The following is an 18381-nucleotide window of genomic DNA, read 5'->3' on the forward strand; positions in this document are numbered from 1 at the left end:
CTTTAGGTCGTAGCTAGATGGCGCGTCGATAATTCTACTAAAAAATAGGACGAAAGATTGTGGCGCTATCTACGGCAGAACGTCCAAGCTTGTCGAGAAACTCCTCTTCCCCATCGCTAGATGGCTTGTCAAAAATATACAATCGATAAATATATTTAATTATCCTATTTAACAAACCTATTCACTATCCTAGTTAATATACCAGAGTACATAATCTCAAATTAATGTTTACGCTGATGTCCATTCAGAGAAGATGCACCCAGCATTAAAAAACGTTGTCATTGGTCCGCGGTGATTCCCCTAGATTCATTGGCTCGCCAGAGTGCGCCTCGTAAATGGCGGTACAGTCCTCCCTCTGCGTTTTGATTGAGCAATATATCGCAATCTAACCTCGTGTTTGGGAGTAAAGGGGAAGTACGTGTACAGTGTGTAGGTTAGTTTGTGTATTTTAATTACCGACCATCGTTCGTGGCGTCGATTTTCAAAATTCTTACCAAATTCTTGCACTCTAATGTAAATTGATATATTCGCAATCATGGCGGTACGCGTACAGTTCGAGAATAACAACGAAATTGGCGTATTCTCGAAACTAACGAATTCTTATTGCCTGGTAGCAATAGGCGGATCCGAGAATTTCTACAGGTAACGGTAGATAAGATTATCCCTTCTATCTTTAATCACTTTAGTAATAACTTTGTTTGATATTGCATTTGATATTGCAATATATTTCGCAAGCGGCTTGGAATTTTATAACCTATAACCAGCGTTGACATAACACTTAATAGCGACGCTTCTTTTTAACGTGGCTGATATTGTCGTTAATTGCAGCGTATTTGAGGCAGAATTAGCTGAGACCATTCCTGTAATTCATGCGTCGGTTGCTGGATGCCGTATCATTGGTCGATTGTGCGTTGGTAAGTGTTACAGTAGAATTTTAACCTGAAATGCATTTTACACAGAAAACATTTAAACAGGAAACAAAAATGGTCTGTTGGTCCCGAACACAACGACGGATACGGAATTGCAGCATATAAGAAACTCGTTACCAGATAGCGTAAAAATACAAAGAGTCGAGGAGAGACTTTCGGCTCTCGGTAATGTAATCGCATGTAACGACTACGTGGCTCTGGTGCATCCTGATCTGGACAGGGCAAGTATTCGATTCCAACGATGTTTGCAATTTTTCATTAATACTTGTACTTTCCGTCCACCATAGGAGACGGAAGAAATCTTAGCGGATACTCTGAGCGTGGAAGTTTTCAGGCAAACTGTGGCCAGCAACGTTCTCGTAGGCTCGTATTCCGTACTCTCAAATCACGGTGGTTTGGTGCATCCAAAAACTTCTATACAAGATCAGGATGAGCTGTCCTCTTTGTTACAAGTGCCGCTTGCTGTAAGAGAATTTTACTAACATAACGAACCAAGAAATATTTATTATTGTATCGAAATATTTTATAGGCTGGAACAGTGAACAGAGGCAGCGATGTTGTGGCTGCAGGTATGGTGGTGAACGATTGGGTGTCCTTTTGCGGTATGGATACAACCTCGATAGAACTTTCGGTTATCGAAAGTGTCTTCAAACTTAACGAAGTTACTTCAACTGCCATAACATCGACTATGCGCGCGTCGCTTATAGAAAGGTGAGCATATCGTTAAGGTTAGGGTATAAACGTATCGTTCGCAAGTTAACTAATGTTCGTTTGTCTGTTTCAGTATGTCTTAATTGGAAATGAACTCTCCGAGAGAGCATGGAAAGTTTAACGAACGGTAGATTATACATGTATGTACATAAATTCAATATTTGTGTCGATACTATTGCACATTACAGTGCTTTGCACAACAAACTGCGGTGAACACGTTTAATTCCAACATAAAGTAACATAAAACTGTAATAAAATATTCTGTACTAAAGTTTTTATCAAATGCATCGTTAAGTTCTATTTAAAGTCGTTAAAACGATCTTTTGCTGTACTTTGTAACTTGAAATGCTCTTAGAAAATATCCCGAAACCGGGAAACCCATCTTTCGAGAAGGCACAGCGTGTTTAGATCCCCACTCTTGTTGGAGTCCGCTGATTGGCTGTCACAGATCTTTCTGACACACAGGCATTGGTCGAGAACAATGAAGTAGATCGGTGACAGCCAATCAGAGGATGTAAACAGGCTATGGCATCTTCTCGCGAGAGAATGGTACTTAAATATCAAAATGAAACACTTACCTTTTTACTATGTCTAAGAATAATAAAATTTCCATATCGTACGTAAAAAATGATATTTTTCTATAAGCTACAATCATTAAATTTGTCATTGAAAAAAGAGAATATGCAATTTATTTCGCTTCGATATACGAATTTATAAATATAACTTCATATAAAACGGAAATATTTTATTGAAATATATTTCAATTGGTAATATTCTCTTTGAATATAAACATACTTCTTTTTTTTTTTGTGTTAGAAATGTAAATTATTTCAATTCTGATCGCTAAACTGCCTTATATAATAAATGAATCATTTTAAACAACATTGTGCGGACCAGCCTGCTAATTAAATTTATTACAAATAAAGGGGGGGGGGCAGCCTGGATTTTTATTAATTTTGATTAACAAGACTAGAGTAATGGTAATTGTTCAGCGTGTAACAATTCGGAAGCAGCAGCGGAATCTGCACACATAACTAATGTAATGCCTGCTTGGTAAGACGCAGGAATACGAATGTGAGTTCTACCAGCGTTGGCACTAAGCTGTCGTCCCTCAGTCATGGCATCGCGTATCATATTTACAACTTGCCCTGATTAAAAGAATAAGGTAACGAGTAACATGTATCGATTGCACATAATCGCCGAAGATAGGTTAAACGTACCGAGAACGTTGAGCTTCTGCCACGTTTTGTCCATAGTAGCGAGAGGTGTTAGATCCGTGTTAGCGTTCCAATGAGCTAAAACATCTGCTCTTCGTACTAGCAAAATACTAGGGCTCACAAGTTGATGCCAAACGTACTAAAATTGAGAAAAATTAATACGTCTGTGGGGCGCTGCGTCGCTGGCGGCGTGGAACTCGCCAAAATCGTAGGAGGCGTGAAAAGAAAAGGTGGGGACCTGTTAGTGGACTCATCGATAAGGCTTTCCAGACTCTGCCTTGGACGACTGGGATATTAGGAAGTCGGTCGAGGAGTGTATATAGAGGGTGTTAGGCCAATCCTGGGAAAAATTGTAATGGGGGATTCTAGAGGCCAAAATAAGACGAAAATGAAGAATACTAATTTGTTGATTGAGGCTCTGTTAAAAAGTTATTAACGTTTAAAGTTGCGTTTGTGAGACAGGAACCGCGCGCGCTGCGTGCACGGAGCTTTAAACGTTAATAACTTTTTAACGAAGCCTCAATCGAGAAATTGGTATTCTTGATTTTCGTCTTATTTTGGCCTCTAGAATCCCCCAATCGAATTTTTTCCAGGGTTAGCCACACATCCTGTATAGTAACCGAGGAGTCGATCGAGTGCTTGTGGGAGGCGACGCCAGACATCGTTTAAATAATACAAAACGATCAGAACTAACCTGTTCCGATAAACATTCTAATGGATTGGTTAAATATATTCCCGCTTGTCCTACGCCAAATATCATTTGATGGTGCCATGCATCCGATAAATGGTACCCCTCCCCACAATGTTGTAAATTTAACGTTGCTATAGGCGCGGCACCTGAACAAAATTCGACGATACAGTCGTGGGAAATGTCTGTGTTTCATTGGACGCCATACCTTTCGATATCCAATAATGTAACCAGTGAGACAGGGACACTTTTCTTTCCGGGTAAAATGCGAAAAATTTCGTTATAACCGAGCCGTTCGTGGACAGATCTATACCACGTGCCAGATCTTTGTGCGTCGATCCAGCCACAGATCGGCTCAACAAATACCGCGGTAACGGTGTACCCGGCTCCCTTAACCTGGTATTTACACCCTTCACTAACGTTTCCAATGAAAATGACACGTTCAAAGCCAACTAAAGAATAATCATCGTTCAATAAAAACTATCCCTACGTTCCAAAGAACCTTCCACCGATACACCTACCAAAGCGTTTATCGCGGAAGTAGCACCGCACGCGGAGGTTCCAATCTGCGTCACCTGTTTCTCCGTAGCTTCCTGCTCGCTCCACAACATAACTTTTTCAACCGGTAAAAGCCCATCTAATCGTTCATTGCACAATTCGTTTTCCTGTAACCACAACAATTTTATCCAGCCTGTACGAACTCTAGAATCTTATCAATAAAATGTACTAACTAGATTCGAGTCGCCGCTCTGATTAAACGCAGCTTGCTTGTTGAGCACCAATTTTTTAGCCATGACTAGGTGGTACAGAGTCGAGTGGAGATTAACTCTTCTGGAATTTAGACCCGAGTTCTCCGAGACGGAGGCTGCCGACGACTCGGACCATGACTCTGAATCCGTGTCTCTATTGTCACCAGGCGATATAAGATCTCCGCTCGTGTCGTGATACCTGTACGATTCTCGCAATGGACACCCTGTGCTACGATACAGTCTTGCGGTTTCCCATTTCCCTGCAAAGTGTACCATTAAATATACATTTGAAATGAACCAAATCTACTTTATCAACGCACCAGTTCCACCGCTGGTGCTTGGCAGCCACGACGATGGATAACTTGGCTTTATGCTTGGCTCCGGTACGGATCGGCTGCTAGAACACGGCTGAACTGCCGCGTGATTTACATTTTGGACGCTTTGTTTCGGGTGTTGCGGCATCGTCGCGATCCCCTGCCGTGATACAACTTTACCACTACTTAAGTCGTTTAATACTGGGTCTGGATCTACACTATCTAACGCTATATTTTGTATGTCTTCGTTTATTGAGGCCACGTCGCTGTCACCCGTATCCTGTACAGAAACAAATCACTGTAAAAAAAATGATGTTTCACTTTCGTCACAATAATTCAATACCTGCTCACAAGAAGGCCCGGGATCGAAGTCCATCTCCAAGAAGTCCATCTCCGGACTCGATCTGCCGCTATGATATTGTCCTTCTTCCTCGCGTTCCTCCGCCTGCTCCTGACGCACTTCCTTCTTTTGAGCCAAGTGGACCGCGTCGTTGTTTCCTTTGTATGTGTAAATACAATAATCTTCGCCATCCGACACGTCACCCTCATTCTCTGAACTTGAATCCCTTCTCTCGCTCTCTCTTTGTATACTCTGCAGCGAAAGGAAACAAACACGATGTACTATCCACTTGGAAACGTTCGTTAACTTAACGTACCTTCTGCAATCCGCTTGGTCCTGCTACTTCCCTGTTTCCATTAATATTAGGTCTCAAGAAACAACAAGTTCCCTGACTCGTAGAGCCGATGCTACCTCCTATATTATTCAGTACACATGTAGATCTGTAGGATCTCGATGCCCAGGCTCCGTCCACCTCAGGGCTAGAGTCCGAACTGCACGACACCTTCGATGGGCATTTCTCAATTCCAGATATATAGTCTACATTATTTTTCATATCGATATCCTCGTTCGGTCTAAGCACCAACAAGCTTGGTTGTATCTTGGACACCGATGCCGAATTGTTTAAATGTAAAATAGGATTCGACGTGGCGCCGTCGTTATAGGAGACAGATGTACAAGCATGGTTCAAATGCGTGTTCGTTTGACTGGAAGATACATTTAAATGCATCTGAGGCTTAGGCAGATTCAAAGCGCTTATGCAAAATATGGAAGATACGCTGGCGTTTAACCTCTCTTGGTTTGTATCTTGGTCTATAGAATTGTGAAAACTGGACGTGGCAACTTGCGCGGTTTTTATACCATTAGCCAGCGGGACAAGAGTTTTAGAAGATAAAATGTTCTTGGCACTGTTCTCTCCCAGCTTATTGTTCAACTTCAGTTGATCTCCGCATAGTTTGCTTTCTAGCTGCGCAACTTTGGACAATTTGGACGACTGTTCGATCGGCTGGCTGCTGTTCTTTTTCAAGTTCTCGTCCACTCTTGTTTCTCCTTTATTCTGATTATTGCTTGTACTTTCTTGAGAATTCATATTATCTTTAAGAGAGTGGTGATTTGTCTGTTGAAAAAGAAATCAGTTGTACGTTTATTTTTCCGTGTTGGCGTTATCGTTTCGATCGAAACTGTATAAAATCTTGTACAAAGTAAACAAGCACGATCGTCCAACAAAATTTGTGTATCGTAAAAATGTATTGGTGGACTTCTTACCTTAAAATTATTTTCCAACAGTTTCACGATTAGGCGGAGTTTAACATTAGTTTACGCTTATACGAGTCTTCGATTTGTTAGGTTTAACGAGAGATAGGAAATTCTTTATTCGCCTACGAAAATGCTGTTGTGTCAAACGAAACGAACGAAAGGCCTCACTAACATCTTCTTCCGTATTAGTTCCGGAAGTCAGCTGATTGTTAGAAACAAGTACAGAGAACACGAAAGCTTCGTCAGTTTCGCGTATTTTTTTTCACCCGATAAATATGTAATTCAGTCATTCATCGCGGTGGGTAGCGATGTTGCACGTCGGCTGTTGTTAACACGAGCACAGGCGACTTAAAACAGAAAATTCCGTCGACTTGGCTTCACGCGAACGAGAGGATCGGTCGGGCTTCCCTCGATATTTACAAACTATTGTCGCACAGGTTGCATACGGAATGCATTTACGATTTGCCTGAAAGGAAATGCTATCTAGAAAGTCGATTTAAAATCGGGAAACATCGTAATATAGAACGTGAACGATCCGAGCCCCGCAGCTCGAGGGAAATATCAGCCAATCGTGCAGAGTCGTGTGTACGCAACCAGAGACATTAATTCGTGCCGTTCGAGGGGAATACGGTTACGGTTGAAAGCTTAATTTGTTCCATTCGAGGGGAATATGACTATAGTTCTTATCTTCTCTTCCATAGATCCATTTTCACTGACGGAGCTCGTAGATCCTTTTTATAATAATCAAAACACATTCTTAAGCATTGAAAATCAGTATTGAGAATCCTGTATTGTACAGATAAATGAATACTTCGACATAAGTCTAAGGATAAACTTAAAAGGAACATTCAAAATGCTCTGAAATTTTTCTTAGTTTCGATTCTAGTAAATTTTTATTTATTAACATGTACGCGTTCGAGTAGCTCCCGATTATGTATACAGCAATTGGTAACCTCTTAAATTGCGTATGATATCGGTACAAGCATGACTCATAATGCAGCTCGACTAGACATGCTTATGCACTTTGAACGTGACATATGCTAATCGTTTTTGGACACATGAATTTCTACTATCTCCACTATAGATCAGACTTGAATAAATCCAGAAATGTCATTAATATCGCTGAATTAAAAAATAAGTGCCATATCCCAGCATCTAACGCATTTTATTACTTTGTCTGGTCAGCATCAGTGATGCCAGATTCAGCATCGAGTGCACCACTCACGCATGCCAGATCACGCGTACGTGAGTTCGGGGAGTTTCGGAAAGTCGACAAAGGCGAACTGACACATGCTCTTTTTCTCGATCCTCCAAAGCTGCCCGAAGTAATTTCGGACCGTCTCGTGGGACTCGAGAGAGGAAGGCTCACATTTGCCTACGCGCTCTTGAACAACTGACGTTCGCCCTCACGTCAACGGCATACGATTCCAAGTCTCGACTGCCCAGGTATTTTTTACTTTACTATACCACTTTTTACCTGAAGTATAAGTATAAGCGACTACATGTACTTTTGAATTTTCCTACAGTCCTCCGCCGGCCTCTGCTGACCCCTGCTGACCATTCCTTATACTTCTGACAACGTATAACGATTACAACTTGCTATTGCTTGCTCCTACTGGTCTCTACATGCCTCTACATGCATCTACATGCCTCTACATCCCTCTGCTGGCCTCTGCTGGCCCCTGCTGACCGCTGCTGACCACTCCTGATACTTTCGACAACGTATAACGATTACTATGTGTTACTGCTTGCTCCTGCTGGTCTCTACATGCCTCTACATCCCTCTGCTGACCACTCCTGATACTTCCGACAACGTATAACGATTACTGTGTGTTACTGCTTGCTCCTGCTGGTCTCTACATGCCTCTACATGCCTCTGCTAGCATATTTTGGCCTCTGCTGGCCTCTGCCTGCCTCCGCTCGCCTCTGCTGGCCGCTGCTGACCACTCCTGATACTTCTGACAAGGTATAACGATTACTACGTGTTCCTGGTTGCTCCTGCTGGTCTCTACATGCCTATACATGCATCTAGATGCCTCTACATCCCTCTGCTGGCCTCTGCTGGCCCCTGCTGACCGCTGCTGACCACTCCTGATACTTCTGACAAGGTATAACGATTACTACGTGTTCCTGCTTGCTCCTGCTGGTCTCTACATGCCTCTACATGCATCTAGATGCCTCTACATCCTTCTGCTGGCCTCTGCTGGCCCCTGCTGACCGCTGCTGACCACTCCTGATATTTCCGACAACGTATAACGATTACTATGTGTTACTGCTTGCTCCTGCTGGTCTCTACATGCCTCTACATGCATCTAGATGCCTCTAGATCCCTCTGCTGGTCTCTGCTGGCCCCTGCTGGCCCCTGCTGACCGCTGCTGACCACTCCTGATACTTCCCACAACGTATAACGATTACTATGTGTTACTGCTTGCTCCCGCTGGTCTCTACATGCCTCTACATGCATCTACATGCCTTTACATGCCTCTACATGCCTCTACATGCCTCCACATGCATCTACTGGCCCCTGCTGACCCCGGCTGACCATTGCTGACCTTTGTTGACAACTTCTGATATGATGTATATGTATTAAACCTTGTATAATGTAAATCTATGGCAATAAATGATATAATTACAAAGAATTCTATGTGTTCTCATCATTTTTTACCTTTCTTTTCCTCTCCAAATCATTGCCTTAGTTATAAGACTCCCTGAAACAATTTGGAAAGTCCTGAAACAGCTGGAAAGCCCTGAAACAACTGGAAATCCCTGAAACAGCTGAAAAGTCCTGAAACCGCTGGAAAGCCCTGAAACTCAGAACTTTGCTAAAAATTCAGGGTTCCCAAGAATTGTTTCAGGACTTTCCAGCTGTTTCAGGACTTTCCAGCTGTTTCGGGGCTTCCCAGCTGTTTCAGGACTTCCCAGCTGTTTCAGGACTTTTTAAAGGGGCCCCCCTCAAATCTTTTCGAGGAACTTAGAAATTTTTCGAGCGAATAAATTAATAAGTATCGTTTATCGACGGTAGGTATGGCGGTGGCGGTTTTAGGTTCATTTTAGACTTTGTTATTAGGAGGACATGATATGGGAAGAGGTGGCATGTATCTTATAACTATGGGAATGCTTTGGAGAGGTAAAGGAAGGTAAAAATGACGAGAAGACATAGAATTCTTTGAAATTATAACATTTATTGCCATAGATTTACATTATACAAGGGTTTAATACATATACATCATATCAGAAGATGTCAACAAAGGTCAGCTGTGGTCAGCAGTGGTCAGCCGGGGTCAGCAGGGGCCAGTAGATGCATGTGGGGGCATGTAGAGGCATGTAGAGGCATGTAGAGGCATGTAGAGACCAGCAGGAGCAAGCAGTAACATGTAGTAATCGTTATACATTGTTGGAAGCATCAGGTTGGTCTGCAGTGGTCAGCAGAGATCAGCAGAAGTCAGCAGAGACAAGGAGAGACCAGTACATGCTGGCACAGATCACCAGAGGCTAGTAGAGGCTGGCAGCAATCAGCAACATTCATTATACGTTGCCAGAAGTATCAGCAGTGGTCAGCAGAAGCCAGCAGAGGTTAACAGAAGCCAGCAGATGTTAGCGGAGGTCAGCAGAGGCTAGCAAAGGCAAACAGTAGTTAGTAACCCGTTATACGTTGTTGGAAATAGCAACAGTGGTCAATAACAATCATTGTACCTTACCAGAAATGTCAGCATTGGTCAGCAGAGAACAGCAGAGACTGGCAGTGGTCAGCAGAGGCGAGCAGAGGCCAGCAAAAGCCAGTAGAGGTTAGGAGAGACCACCAGGGGCAAGCAGTAACATGTAGTAATCGTTATACATTGTTGGAAGCATCAAAGTTGGTCAGCAGTGGTCTGCAGAGATCAGCAGAAGTCAGCAGAGACAAGGAGAGACCAGTGCATGCTGGTACAGATCACCAGAGGCTAGTAGAGGCTGGCAGCAATCAGCAACATTCATTATACGTTGCCAGAAGTATCAGCAGTGGTCAGCAGGAGCTAGTAAAGGTTGACAGAAGTCAGTAGATGTTAGCGAAGGTCAGCAGAGGCTAGCAAAGGCAAACAGTAGTTAGTAACTCGTTATACGTTGTCGGAAATATCAACAGTGGTCAGTAACAATCATTATACCTTACCAGAAATGTCAGCATTGGTCAGCAGAGAACAGCAGAGACTGGCAGAGGTCAGCAGAGGCGAACGGAGGCCAGCAGAAGCCAGTAGAGGCTAGGAGAGACCACCAGGGGCAAGCAGTGGTCAGCAGAGATCAGCAGAAGCCAGGAGAGACAAGGAGAGACCAGTACATGCTGGCAGAAATCAGCAGAAGCCAGAGAGACAAGGAGAGACCAGTACATGCTGGCAGAGATCAGCAGAAGCCAGGAGAGACAAGGAGAGACCAATACATACTGGCAGAGGCCAGCAGAGGTTGATAGAGGCCAACTGAAACCATCGGTAGTCTTTATGTGTTGTCAGAAATATCTGTAATGGCGAACACTGATCAGCAGAGGCCAGCTGTAGGCAGTAACAGTCTTTATATGTTGAAATACTAGGAGATAATACTACCGAGATGCAATACTATTCAAATTATCCGCCAAATATTTCACGATTGCACATATGCACGTTTTGCCCTAGATGGCGTTGCGATTCCTTTGCAATGCAGTATGTGCTTCAATATAAATTTGAACCGTGTAAGCTATTAATCTTTATTACATATAATTTTCCTGTAATTTTTACGAAAATCTCTACATAGTAGTGAATGTTATTTTTTAAAAGATAAATGGTACACAATAATGTAAGCGACGCAATGAAACTTGTATGAAGACGATAAATGTAACCGTTTACTCTGTAAGTTCAAATTAGTTTCTCAACCTATTTAAGTATCAATCGCTTTACAAAATAAACTGTATGCAGAATGAAATAAAAAATTCAATTTCTATTTGTGCATTTCATTTCATCAAAATTTAAAGCCATTTTCTAAACTATCAGTATCTGTTCAATAAGTTATGTTCTATCGAGTACATTTCCGTACCGAAGGTCATTTCAGGTCATGCGATTACGGGTCGATAAATTCGATTTAATATCAGTAAAACATCATGCTCGACAGGATATGTAATTTCTTTTACAAAAAGAATCGGCGATTTATAAACATATGACATTGAAAAGAATGATCTATCAATTATTATTCGTTCTATCTAAACGAATTCGTTCATTGACTCCTAAATGACCTCTAGCAATTTATCGACTTCCGAATAAATCGATTGTTCCTACCGAGAGTCGCTGGCGGTCAGTTTGAGAACGCCCGCGGTAACCGTCGAAACAGATCAAGAACACGTAGTGCAGCGAAAGATCGATTTCAGAACGCACTGCAAATATTGTGCAAGAACTGACCGTCTGCCAGTATCTGGAAGGGGGAGGGGCACTGAGGCTTTAGTAGCCGCCATGTTTTTCTCTGAGTGGGGTGTGTAGAAGAGGCCGGGGTGAAAATCATCTCTCGAGGCATGCAGGTACGTCAGAATTCGAACATTTTCATTAATCGCCGTAATAGAAGTGCCTATCGTGTTCGGCGCGAGTTGACAGTGCACGTCGCAGTAAAACAGATTTTGTTTTTGTTTCGTAACGTCACGCAGTCCCGTCGTTCTTGTCGCGAGAACTATGACTCAGGCGAAACGCATAGCGCAATCGGCAAGGTTATTTGCATTGCACGAGCAATGCCTCTGCCAACAATCCATATAGACACTCGTGTTGCAGCGTTATGCGCTCGAAAGTGCAGTTTGTTTTCGTGTACCAGTTCGAGATACATCTATCAAGTGGACGAGGCTGGTCGACGATGCGTGGAATACCCTAAAATTCTGTTGCCTTCACGTTTTTGCTCTCTTCTCGCGCGCCCCGCGTAATCTAGCGATAAGCGTTTTTGGCAACGTTACCACCGATCCCCGCGGCTGATTGTAATTTACCAAATGCGACATAGTAACCGTTCCACGAAATCACGACGTGGAACAAGCGTTTTTAGATCCACGGTTCGTGCAACGTGACCGAACAGCCTCTAACGTAAACGTACGTCTCCTAACTACGTCTTACGTTTTGCGCAAAAAAAAATTTGCGACCGATTGGAGTCTGAACGGACACGCATCGGTAATTGACGTTGCAGACTCACGAACAGCACGACGATAAATATTCCAATAATTTCGCGTGCCCGTTGATGCGGGCAAACCTTAATGTAAATTTATATTTTTTTTTTTTCTCATTCGATAAATAAACGTTGCCTCGTTTTTGCACGAGTTACCGTTTAACACGACCAACGTTACGAACTTTGTTGCGCTGCGTTGTGTTCGTCGAACGAAAATAAATATTACACGTGACACAATTTGATAATTGATCTGAGAATGACAATTGGACTTTCTGAACATTTACGACGCATTTTCTCTACGTGCTTAGCAATAATTACAATTCCCAAACAAATTGGAAACTAATCGAGCCCAATTAGGAAAATGATAGATATAGCCTTGTTTTATACGTAGTATTTTCTTTTTATATATTTTTTATTTAGACCAGTATTTAGACCGTTAGCACATTGGCATATTAATTTAGAATTAGATAATATCGGAGTGAAAGTTTTGAACGACTGACGGTTAATATTGCTTATATAAGAAATATATTAACGACTTTTTATAGACATAAGTTAATAATATGTACAAGAAAATTGAAACTGTCGAATTTGCTTAATTATATTTTTGATCGTACGAATAAACGAATGTATTGAAAAGAAACTGGTATGCAGTTATTTATTTATTTAAAATTGACGTAGACGGTACGAATGTCTTTAAGAATAATCAACGATTTCTGATATTTCCAGTGTCAAAATGGGAAGGAAACTATACTTGTTATCCTTCGCTAAGACCTGCCGCCTCATTTTCACAAAATATCCACCACCTGTGCACAAGAACTAAGTAACTTTTAATCAACGTAACTACAACCGCAAGAACCACTACCACCGAATTGCGGGCAACGTAACTAAAAGCAAGAAATTATAAGTAACGAAGAGAAGCAAACGAACATTTATCAAGCTAATAAATGTCAAGGTGGTGGATCCAGTAAAATTGAAACATTAAAAGGACAATAATATAATACCGTAACTCTATTGTAAATAGGTAACTAAGATCTATTACTTTCTTTCTTTCGTAACGAGATTATACGCAGGGTTTTAGGATTTCAGGTTTTCTGTGTCTTTTAAGGAGAGAAGATGATCACCCTGGAGGTAGCGGAGTCTGTAAAAGTTCTTGGGTCTAGGAGGAGCTTTATTAAAAGGACATGAGGAACCCGGCATTACACCTGGTTGGGATAGCGGCGTCCCCTGGAGGTGGTGAAGTGTTTGGCACAAGGGCCGAGGAGGAGTTACGCCAGTGGCTGGAAGCACGCTTGGACGCATTGGGAATCGACCCAGTTGCGTACTCGCGTTTTGTGCTTAGCCTACTGCGTCGCCCCGACTCGGCCCTCAGTCCTCCAGAAGAAGCAGTTGGTACAGGTAGAAACGGAGGACGTCGCATTCGTGCCCGACCTAAAGCAAAGCTACCGACGCAAGGGGATAGAGAACAGAGACGTGCTGTTGTGCAATGTCTGACAAGTGCTGCTGACAACGTAAGTGACATCTGTGTGCCCATCGTAGGGCGTTTTGTTAATCGCACGTGTAATTTTCACAGAAATGCGGGGTGGAAACGCTAGTTGATGAATTATGTATGAAATTGCGGGACTTGGAAGGGGGTGGCTCAAACGAGAAAGAGGAGGAATCGGCGAAGTCCGATGGTAAAGACAAAACGAACTTAGAATTGCTTACACCTCGCGACAGGGCTCTCAGATACTACGCAGCGTTTCCGGCTTTGCAACCTACGACTATCAAAAAGTTTTCTCAAAGGAAGGATCGAAACTTTGGAAACAACAATAACAACAACAATAATAATAATAACAATAACAAAATCAACGGAGTCAACTATAACAATAACAAGAACAACAATAAATCACGCAATAAGAAGACTAAAATGTCCATTGTAAGGGTCGAGTGATAGTTGATCAGTTTGAGGATCTGAGGATCTTTATTTATGGATTTATTTTTTCAGAGTATTGACTCGCGGAGAACGGAAGACAAAGAAAGCTTTGGGTTTGCTAAATCGATGGAGCGCGAAAGAGAAAAGGAACGGGAATTGGAATTAGATCAACTTAGATTGGCGCAATTGCAAGCGAAGTTCGACGAGAGCTTGGAAGCACTTTGGGATTCAGGACCAGGCAATGCACAGGACACAGCCTCTATCTGGGCAGCTCCCACTCTCTCTATTCCTTCAGGACCCCTCTGGCCGACAGACACTACAGAGACAATCTTTACTTTATCCACCTCGGACAATGGTTATGCTACCGATACGCCATACCAAGAATCAATCGTTGACGACTCGCCGCTCATTCCATGGGATATCGACTTAATCAGCATTAAAGATTACGCGGATGAATGTAGTAACAAAAATAAATCAGGTCAGTATTCGAACATTACATGCTATTTATGAGTATCACGATATAGTAATATTGACTTAAGTATATCTAACGGATAGGAGACCGTTCTGAAATGTAAGTAAATGAATGTGCATTAAGTTAGATGTAGATTGCTAGGGTATCTGTGTCGTGCTAAAAATGTGTATTTTATTATTATTTTTTGTCTATTACCATCTGTGTAAGTTAGCTGCTGGCGACGCGCGGACCGGGTGTAAACGAATAGAAATAATTTACCGTTGCAGAGAGCAACAACGTTAACTGGTCCGACACGGTTATGGATGGATCATGGTGCTGGAAAGGGCTTGGCAGTAACCTGACTGCTTTGAGCCACAGCCCTCAGACGGGGAGTTGCTTCTTTCCAGTCGCGCCGCGTAAGACGCCCATTGGGACGCGCAAGGAACCCCGTTCAAATCTGAAGGTGAACAGCCTGCCGGAACCGGACGAGGATTTACTCACATCCGCTCGCACGCACTTTCGTCCCATAAAGGATGACGGTCAGTGGGCCGATGGAACCACGTTCCCTGTGAACAATACTTTAGAGCGGGTTGCGTATCGTAGATCCGAGTCAGGAAACTTGTTATACCTTCCTGGCGGGGAGAGTCCGTACATGGAGTATCGAGAGAACGACTCGCCGATCCCTCCGGTATCGTCGAATTTAACGTTGAAATTCAGGGTGCGTCAATGTGACAAGTGCGTACAAACCGAGCCCGTTCGATCTCCGGTCAAACGCAGAATACTCTCCGAGCAGGATCACTTTCACTATACTCCGATCGGAGTGGAAGATACGGTTATCCGCGAAGAGGAGAAAATTGAGAAAGATTGCTATGCATTGGGTCAACTGGGCTGGGTACGTTCTAATGTACCTCTGCACAATGATAGGAAGAGGTAATAACACGCCACTGAGCGAATTAACATTACACGTCGAGTGCTTTCTATTTTTTTTTTACACGCTCGTTGCACACTGTTTTTTAGGTTATATTAGAATAATTTGAAAAAAAATATTCGAAATCCACGCGAAATTTCGTAGCAATGTTTCTTTTTGGTTTTTGTTTTTTTCGATGTTATGTTATGTAATTCCGACACATGTGTATGCACGTACGTGTAGTAAAAGCGTAAGACTGCAGTAAATATACGCACTTATTGGTAAATGTATTATTAATGTAGTTTGTGTACCCTTTTACTGACGAAATTGGCACGTGTACTTCGATTAGAGTCAGTCGACCACTCAAGGCCACCGAATGGCTAATCGCGTTTAGAATTAGATTCCGTCAGCCCCATCTGACGTCGCTTCATGAAAACCTAAGCGTACGCCATTTGTAAAATAGAGGGCCAGGTTTTCAATGACGCAAATATGGAGGATTAGATAACTTTAAGTCAATTGATGTTCTGATTGCAAAATTTATGAATTTACGCTTTTACTATGCAATGCAGGCAACCCTCCTATAACACGGTAGATAGGTTTCTAGAAAATGTTATACGAGACCTAGAATCAGTATAAAAAGGGGAGTTACCGAAAACTTATTAAAAGCAAATTTTTTTTTTTAAGTCTATATGAGTATATTATTTTAATTTAACGCAACCTTAATTTAGTAAATTATAATTTTGATGAGGGATTCTAGAGGCCAAAATAAGACGAAAATGAAGAATACTAATTTGTTGATTGAGGCTTTGTTAAAAAGTTATTAACGTTTAAAGTTGCGTTTGTGAGACGGGAACCGCGCGCGCTGCGTGCACGGAGCTTTAAACGTTAATAACTTTTTAACGAAGCCTCAATCGAGAAATTGGTATTCTTGATTTTCGTCTTATTTTGGTCTCTAGAATCCCCCAGTAAAATTTTGATAAGATCCCGTGTTGTAGGAGGGTTCTCACAATCTATGAATCGTGTTGTAGGAGGTAAATTGTATAATAACGTTATATTATGACATTGAAACGTTACCGTGGAAAATATTAAACTTGCACGCGCTAGTTGCCTCGCTTAGTTGCATCGTTACATGTTTAATGTGTTTTTTTGTTTGCGACAGAAGGCACAGTAGCAGCTTCGGATGCCAGCCTCTTACGACATTACGTCCGTTGACCTTATGAACTGGATAAATACGAGCACAAAAAGACGCTCGAATTGACTGGAGATCCGAGGTTTAGCTATACGTTTCTTTTCCAAGACGAAGACGCAAACCGTTAATGAACACGACAAGAAGGGGAGCCTCTTGGCATGTGGAATTTGTTATGCATGTATCCAAGACGGTGCCGTTAATAATAATAATAATTAATAGTAATAATAATAAAAAAAAAAAAAAAATATTCCCCGTTGTCGTTAAACAAAAGAAGTAAAAAGCAAAAATAACGCAAAGCGATACGAAGCGAGGTGCGAGGACGAAAGGAATATTAAATGTTCATTTAGATAATTATTAATTAACCCCTTTGACAAATAAAACGAAGAAAAACGAAATGGAACAAGGTGAAGCAAAAAAAAATGGTGTACATGTTACGCAGCGTTTAACGATGTGCTTTGGCGTGCACGCGCGCGACAAAAAGGGAGAAGATAAAATAATAATAATAAAAAAGAAAAGGAAAAAAAAATATTGTATTGAGAGATGTAGTTCACGAGGATTTCGTTTTGTAGCTTGTTAAATAATTTTATGCGAACTTTCGAAGGAGGGAAGAGAAGAAGAAAAAAAAACAAACGCAAAAGAAAAAAAAATTAGTGCGCTGATTTTCTGTAGAGCTCGTAGCACAAGCAGTTTTCCTTTTTTTCTGTTTCTCGTCCAATGCGGTAGGCATTCCCGGGGCGCGTTTCATTGGATGACGCGCCTCGAACAACGAGAGTGAAAGAGATAGAAAGAGACATGGAACGGGGGAAAAAAGTAAGGATAGACCAAAAAAAAAAAAACGTTATCAAAAAAATATAAAGAAAGATAGAACTATATGTTGAGCATTGAGAGAGGGGAATGGAAGCGTTTTATGTCGAGGAGTACTTATTATAAATAAAGTGGAAAAGAAAATCCGATCGTAATGTTGCCGCGTGACAATTGAATCGAGAAAATCGTTCGTCGAATTATTGTTCTATTTTCTTGTTGTTTTCTTTTCGTAATTATTAATGGATTATCTTAATTGTATCTCCCCCTAATTATAATTTATCTTCGTAGAAGATTAATGCCCCCTAATTCCGCCACTCATCGACCGGATCCCCATGTTTCAAGGAAACCCCCCGGTATCCAATGCTTTTCCTGTGCTCCCCCCGGAGGAAATATATTGGATGGCCGTGAACGTACATGTAAAAACGAAAAAGATAAAAAAATATATGAGATATAACGTGTACGGCGGGGAGGATGCAACGCCTGCCCTCGGCTCGAAGGTACAGCGATGGCGTACAAGAGACGTTATCAAAGAAATGGATGCCTTTTGAACGAAGGAAACGGATTAATTATTATAAGAAACCGAGGTTGAGGTGACACGTTTGAACGACGCGAAATGAGGGTTATTCACGACACAACGAACGAAATTGTTTCGTGACGTATCCGATGCGAAGAAAACAAAAAAAAATAAACGATGGAATGAAACAAAAAAAAGAAAATCTAAACTTGTATTCTCTGCGCGAAATAATGTACCGCAAAGGGAGTGATCAAATAAAGGCATTGCAAA

General features: G+C 41.9%; 3 protein-coding genes across 4 annotated transcripts; 2 read left to right on the forward strand and 1 right to left on the reverse strand.

The window, feature by feature from the left end:
- The first annotated feature begins 367 nt into the window (after positions 1-367).
- On the forward strand, positions 368-2124 carry LOC122399775 (eukaryotic translation initiation factor 6). The gene is made up of 6 exons (XM_043400721.1): positions 368-642; positions 829-914; positions 975-1150; positions 1217-1393; positions 1459-1640; positions 1714-2124. The coding sequence occupies exons 1-6, from the start codon at positions 536-538 to the stop codon at positions 1721-1723; spliced, it is 738 nt and encodes a 245-aa protein (XP_043256656.1). The 5' UTR covers positions 368-535; the 3' UTR covers positions 1724-2124.
- A 246-nt stretch (positions 2125-2370) lies between these two features.
- On the reverse strand, positions 2371-6778 carry LOC122399752. The gene is made up of 10 exons (XM_043400676.1): positions 6212-6778; positions 5265-6062; positions 4952-5200; positions 4615-4888; positions 4277-4554; positions 4067-4210; positions 3754-3997; positions 3552-3694; positions 2861-2996; positions 2371-2788 (listed from the first exon to the last, which is right to left on the reverse strand). Exons 2-10 carry the CDS (start codon positions 6033-6035, stop codon positions 2610-2612), a joined length of 2418 nt encoding a protein of 805 aa, XP_043256611.1. The 5' UTR covers positions 6036-6062; positions 6212-6778; the 3' UTR covers positions 2371-2609.
- Positions 6779-11578: 4800 nt separating this feature from the next.
- Positions 11579-17572, forward strand: LOC122399793. 2 transcript variants are annotated; one of them, XM_043400755.1, is made up of 7 exons: positions 11579-11711; positions 13061-13355; positions 13440-13842; positions 13905-14249; positions 14319-14724; positions 14985-15627; positions 16764-17572. In XM_043400755.1, the coding sequence occupies exons 3-7, from the start codon at positions 13516-13518 to the stop codon at positions 16822-16824; spliced, it is 1782 nt and encodes a 593-aa protein (XP_043256690.1). In that variant the 5' UTR covers positions 11579-11711; positions 13061-13355; positions 13440-13515; the 3' UTR covers positions 16825-17572. The 2 variants fall into 2 exon arrangements, with proteins under 2 accessions (XP_043256690.1, XP_043256691.1); XM_043400756.1 differs by lacking the exon at positions 11579-11711 and adding an exon at positions 11849-12261.
- Positions 17573-18381: the final 809 nt, after the last annotated feature.

The sequence above is a fragment of the Colletes gigas genome, unplaced genomic scaffold, assembly GCF_013123115.1.
Source record: "Colletes gigas isolate AHSC1104 unplaced genomic scaffold, ASM1312311v1 Colletes_gigas_Sc00015, whole genome shotgun sequence".
NCBI lineage: Eukaryota > Metazoa > Arthropoda > Insecta > Hymenoptera > Colletidae > Colletes > Colletes gigas.

Bases quoted from the DNA above. Each gene is read 5' to 3' on its own strand.
- LOC122399775 (XM_043400721.1), top strand. From the start codon at position 536: ATGGCGGTACGCGTACAGTTCGAGAATAACAACGAAATTGGCGTATTC. The intron at 915-974 runs GTAAGTGTTACA...ACATTTAAACAG, and splicing joins CATTGGTCGATTGTGCGTTG to GAAACAAAAATGGTCTGTTG. The intron at 1,394-1,458 runs GTAAGAGAATTT...AATATTTTATAG, and splicing joins TGTTACAAGTGCCGCTTGCT to GCTGGAACAGTGAACAGAGG.
- LOC122399793 (XM_043400755.1), top strand. From the start codon at position 13,516: ATGAGGAACCCGGCATTACACCTGGTTGGGATAGCGGCGTCCCCTGGA. The intron at 13,843-13,904 runs GTAAGTGACATC...TAATTTTCACAG, and splicing joins TGACAAGTGCTGCTGACAAC to AAATGCGGGGTGGAAACGCT. The intron at 14,725-14,984 runs GTCAGTATTCGA...TTACCGTTGCAG, and splicing joins TAGTAACAAAAATAAATCAG to AGAGCAACAACGTTAACTGG.
- LOC122399752 (XM_043400676.1), bottom strand. From the start codon at position 6,035: ATGAATTCTCAAGAAAGTACAAGCAATAATCAGAATAAAGGAGAAACA. The intron at 3,695-3,753 runs GTATGGCGTCCA...AATTTTGTTCAG, and splicing joins ACATTATTGGATATCGAAAG to GTGCCGCGCCTATAGCAACG. The intron at 2,789-2,860 runs GTACGTTTAACC...TCTTTTAATCAG, and splicing joins GCAGAAGCTCAACGTTCTCG to GGCAAGTTGTAAATATGATA.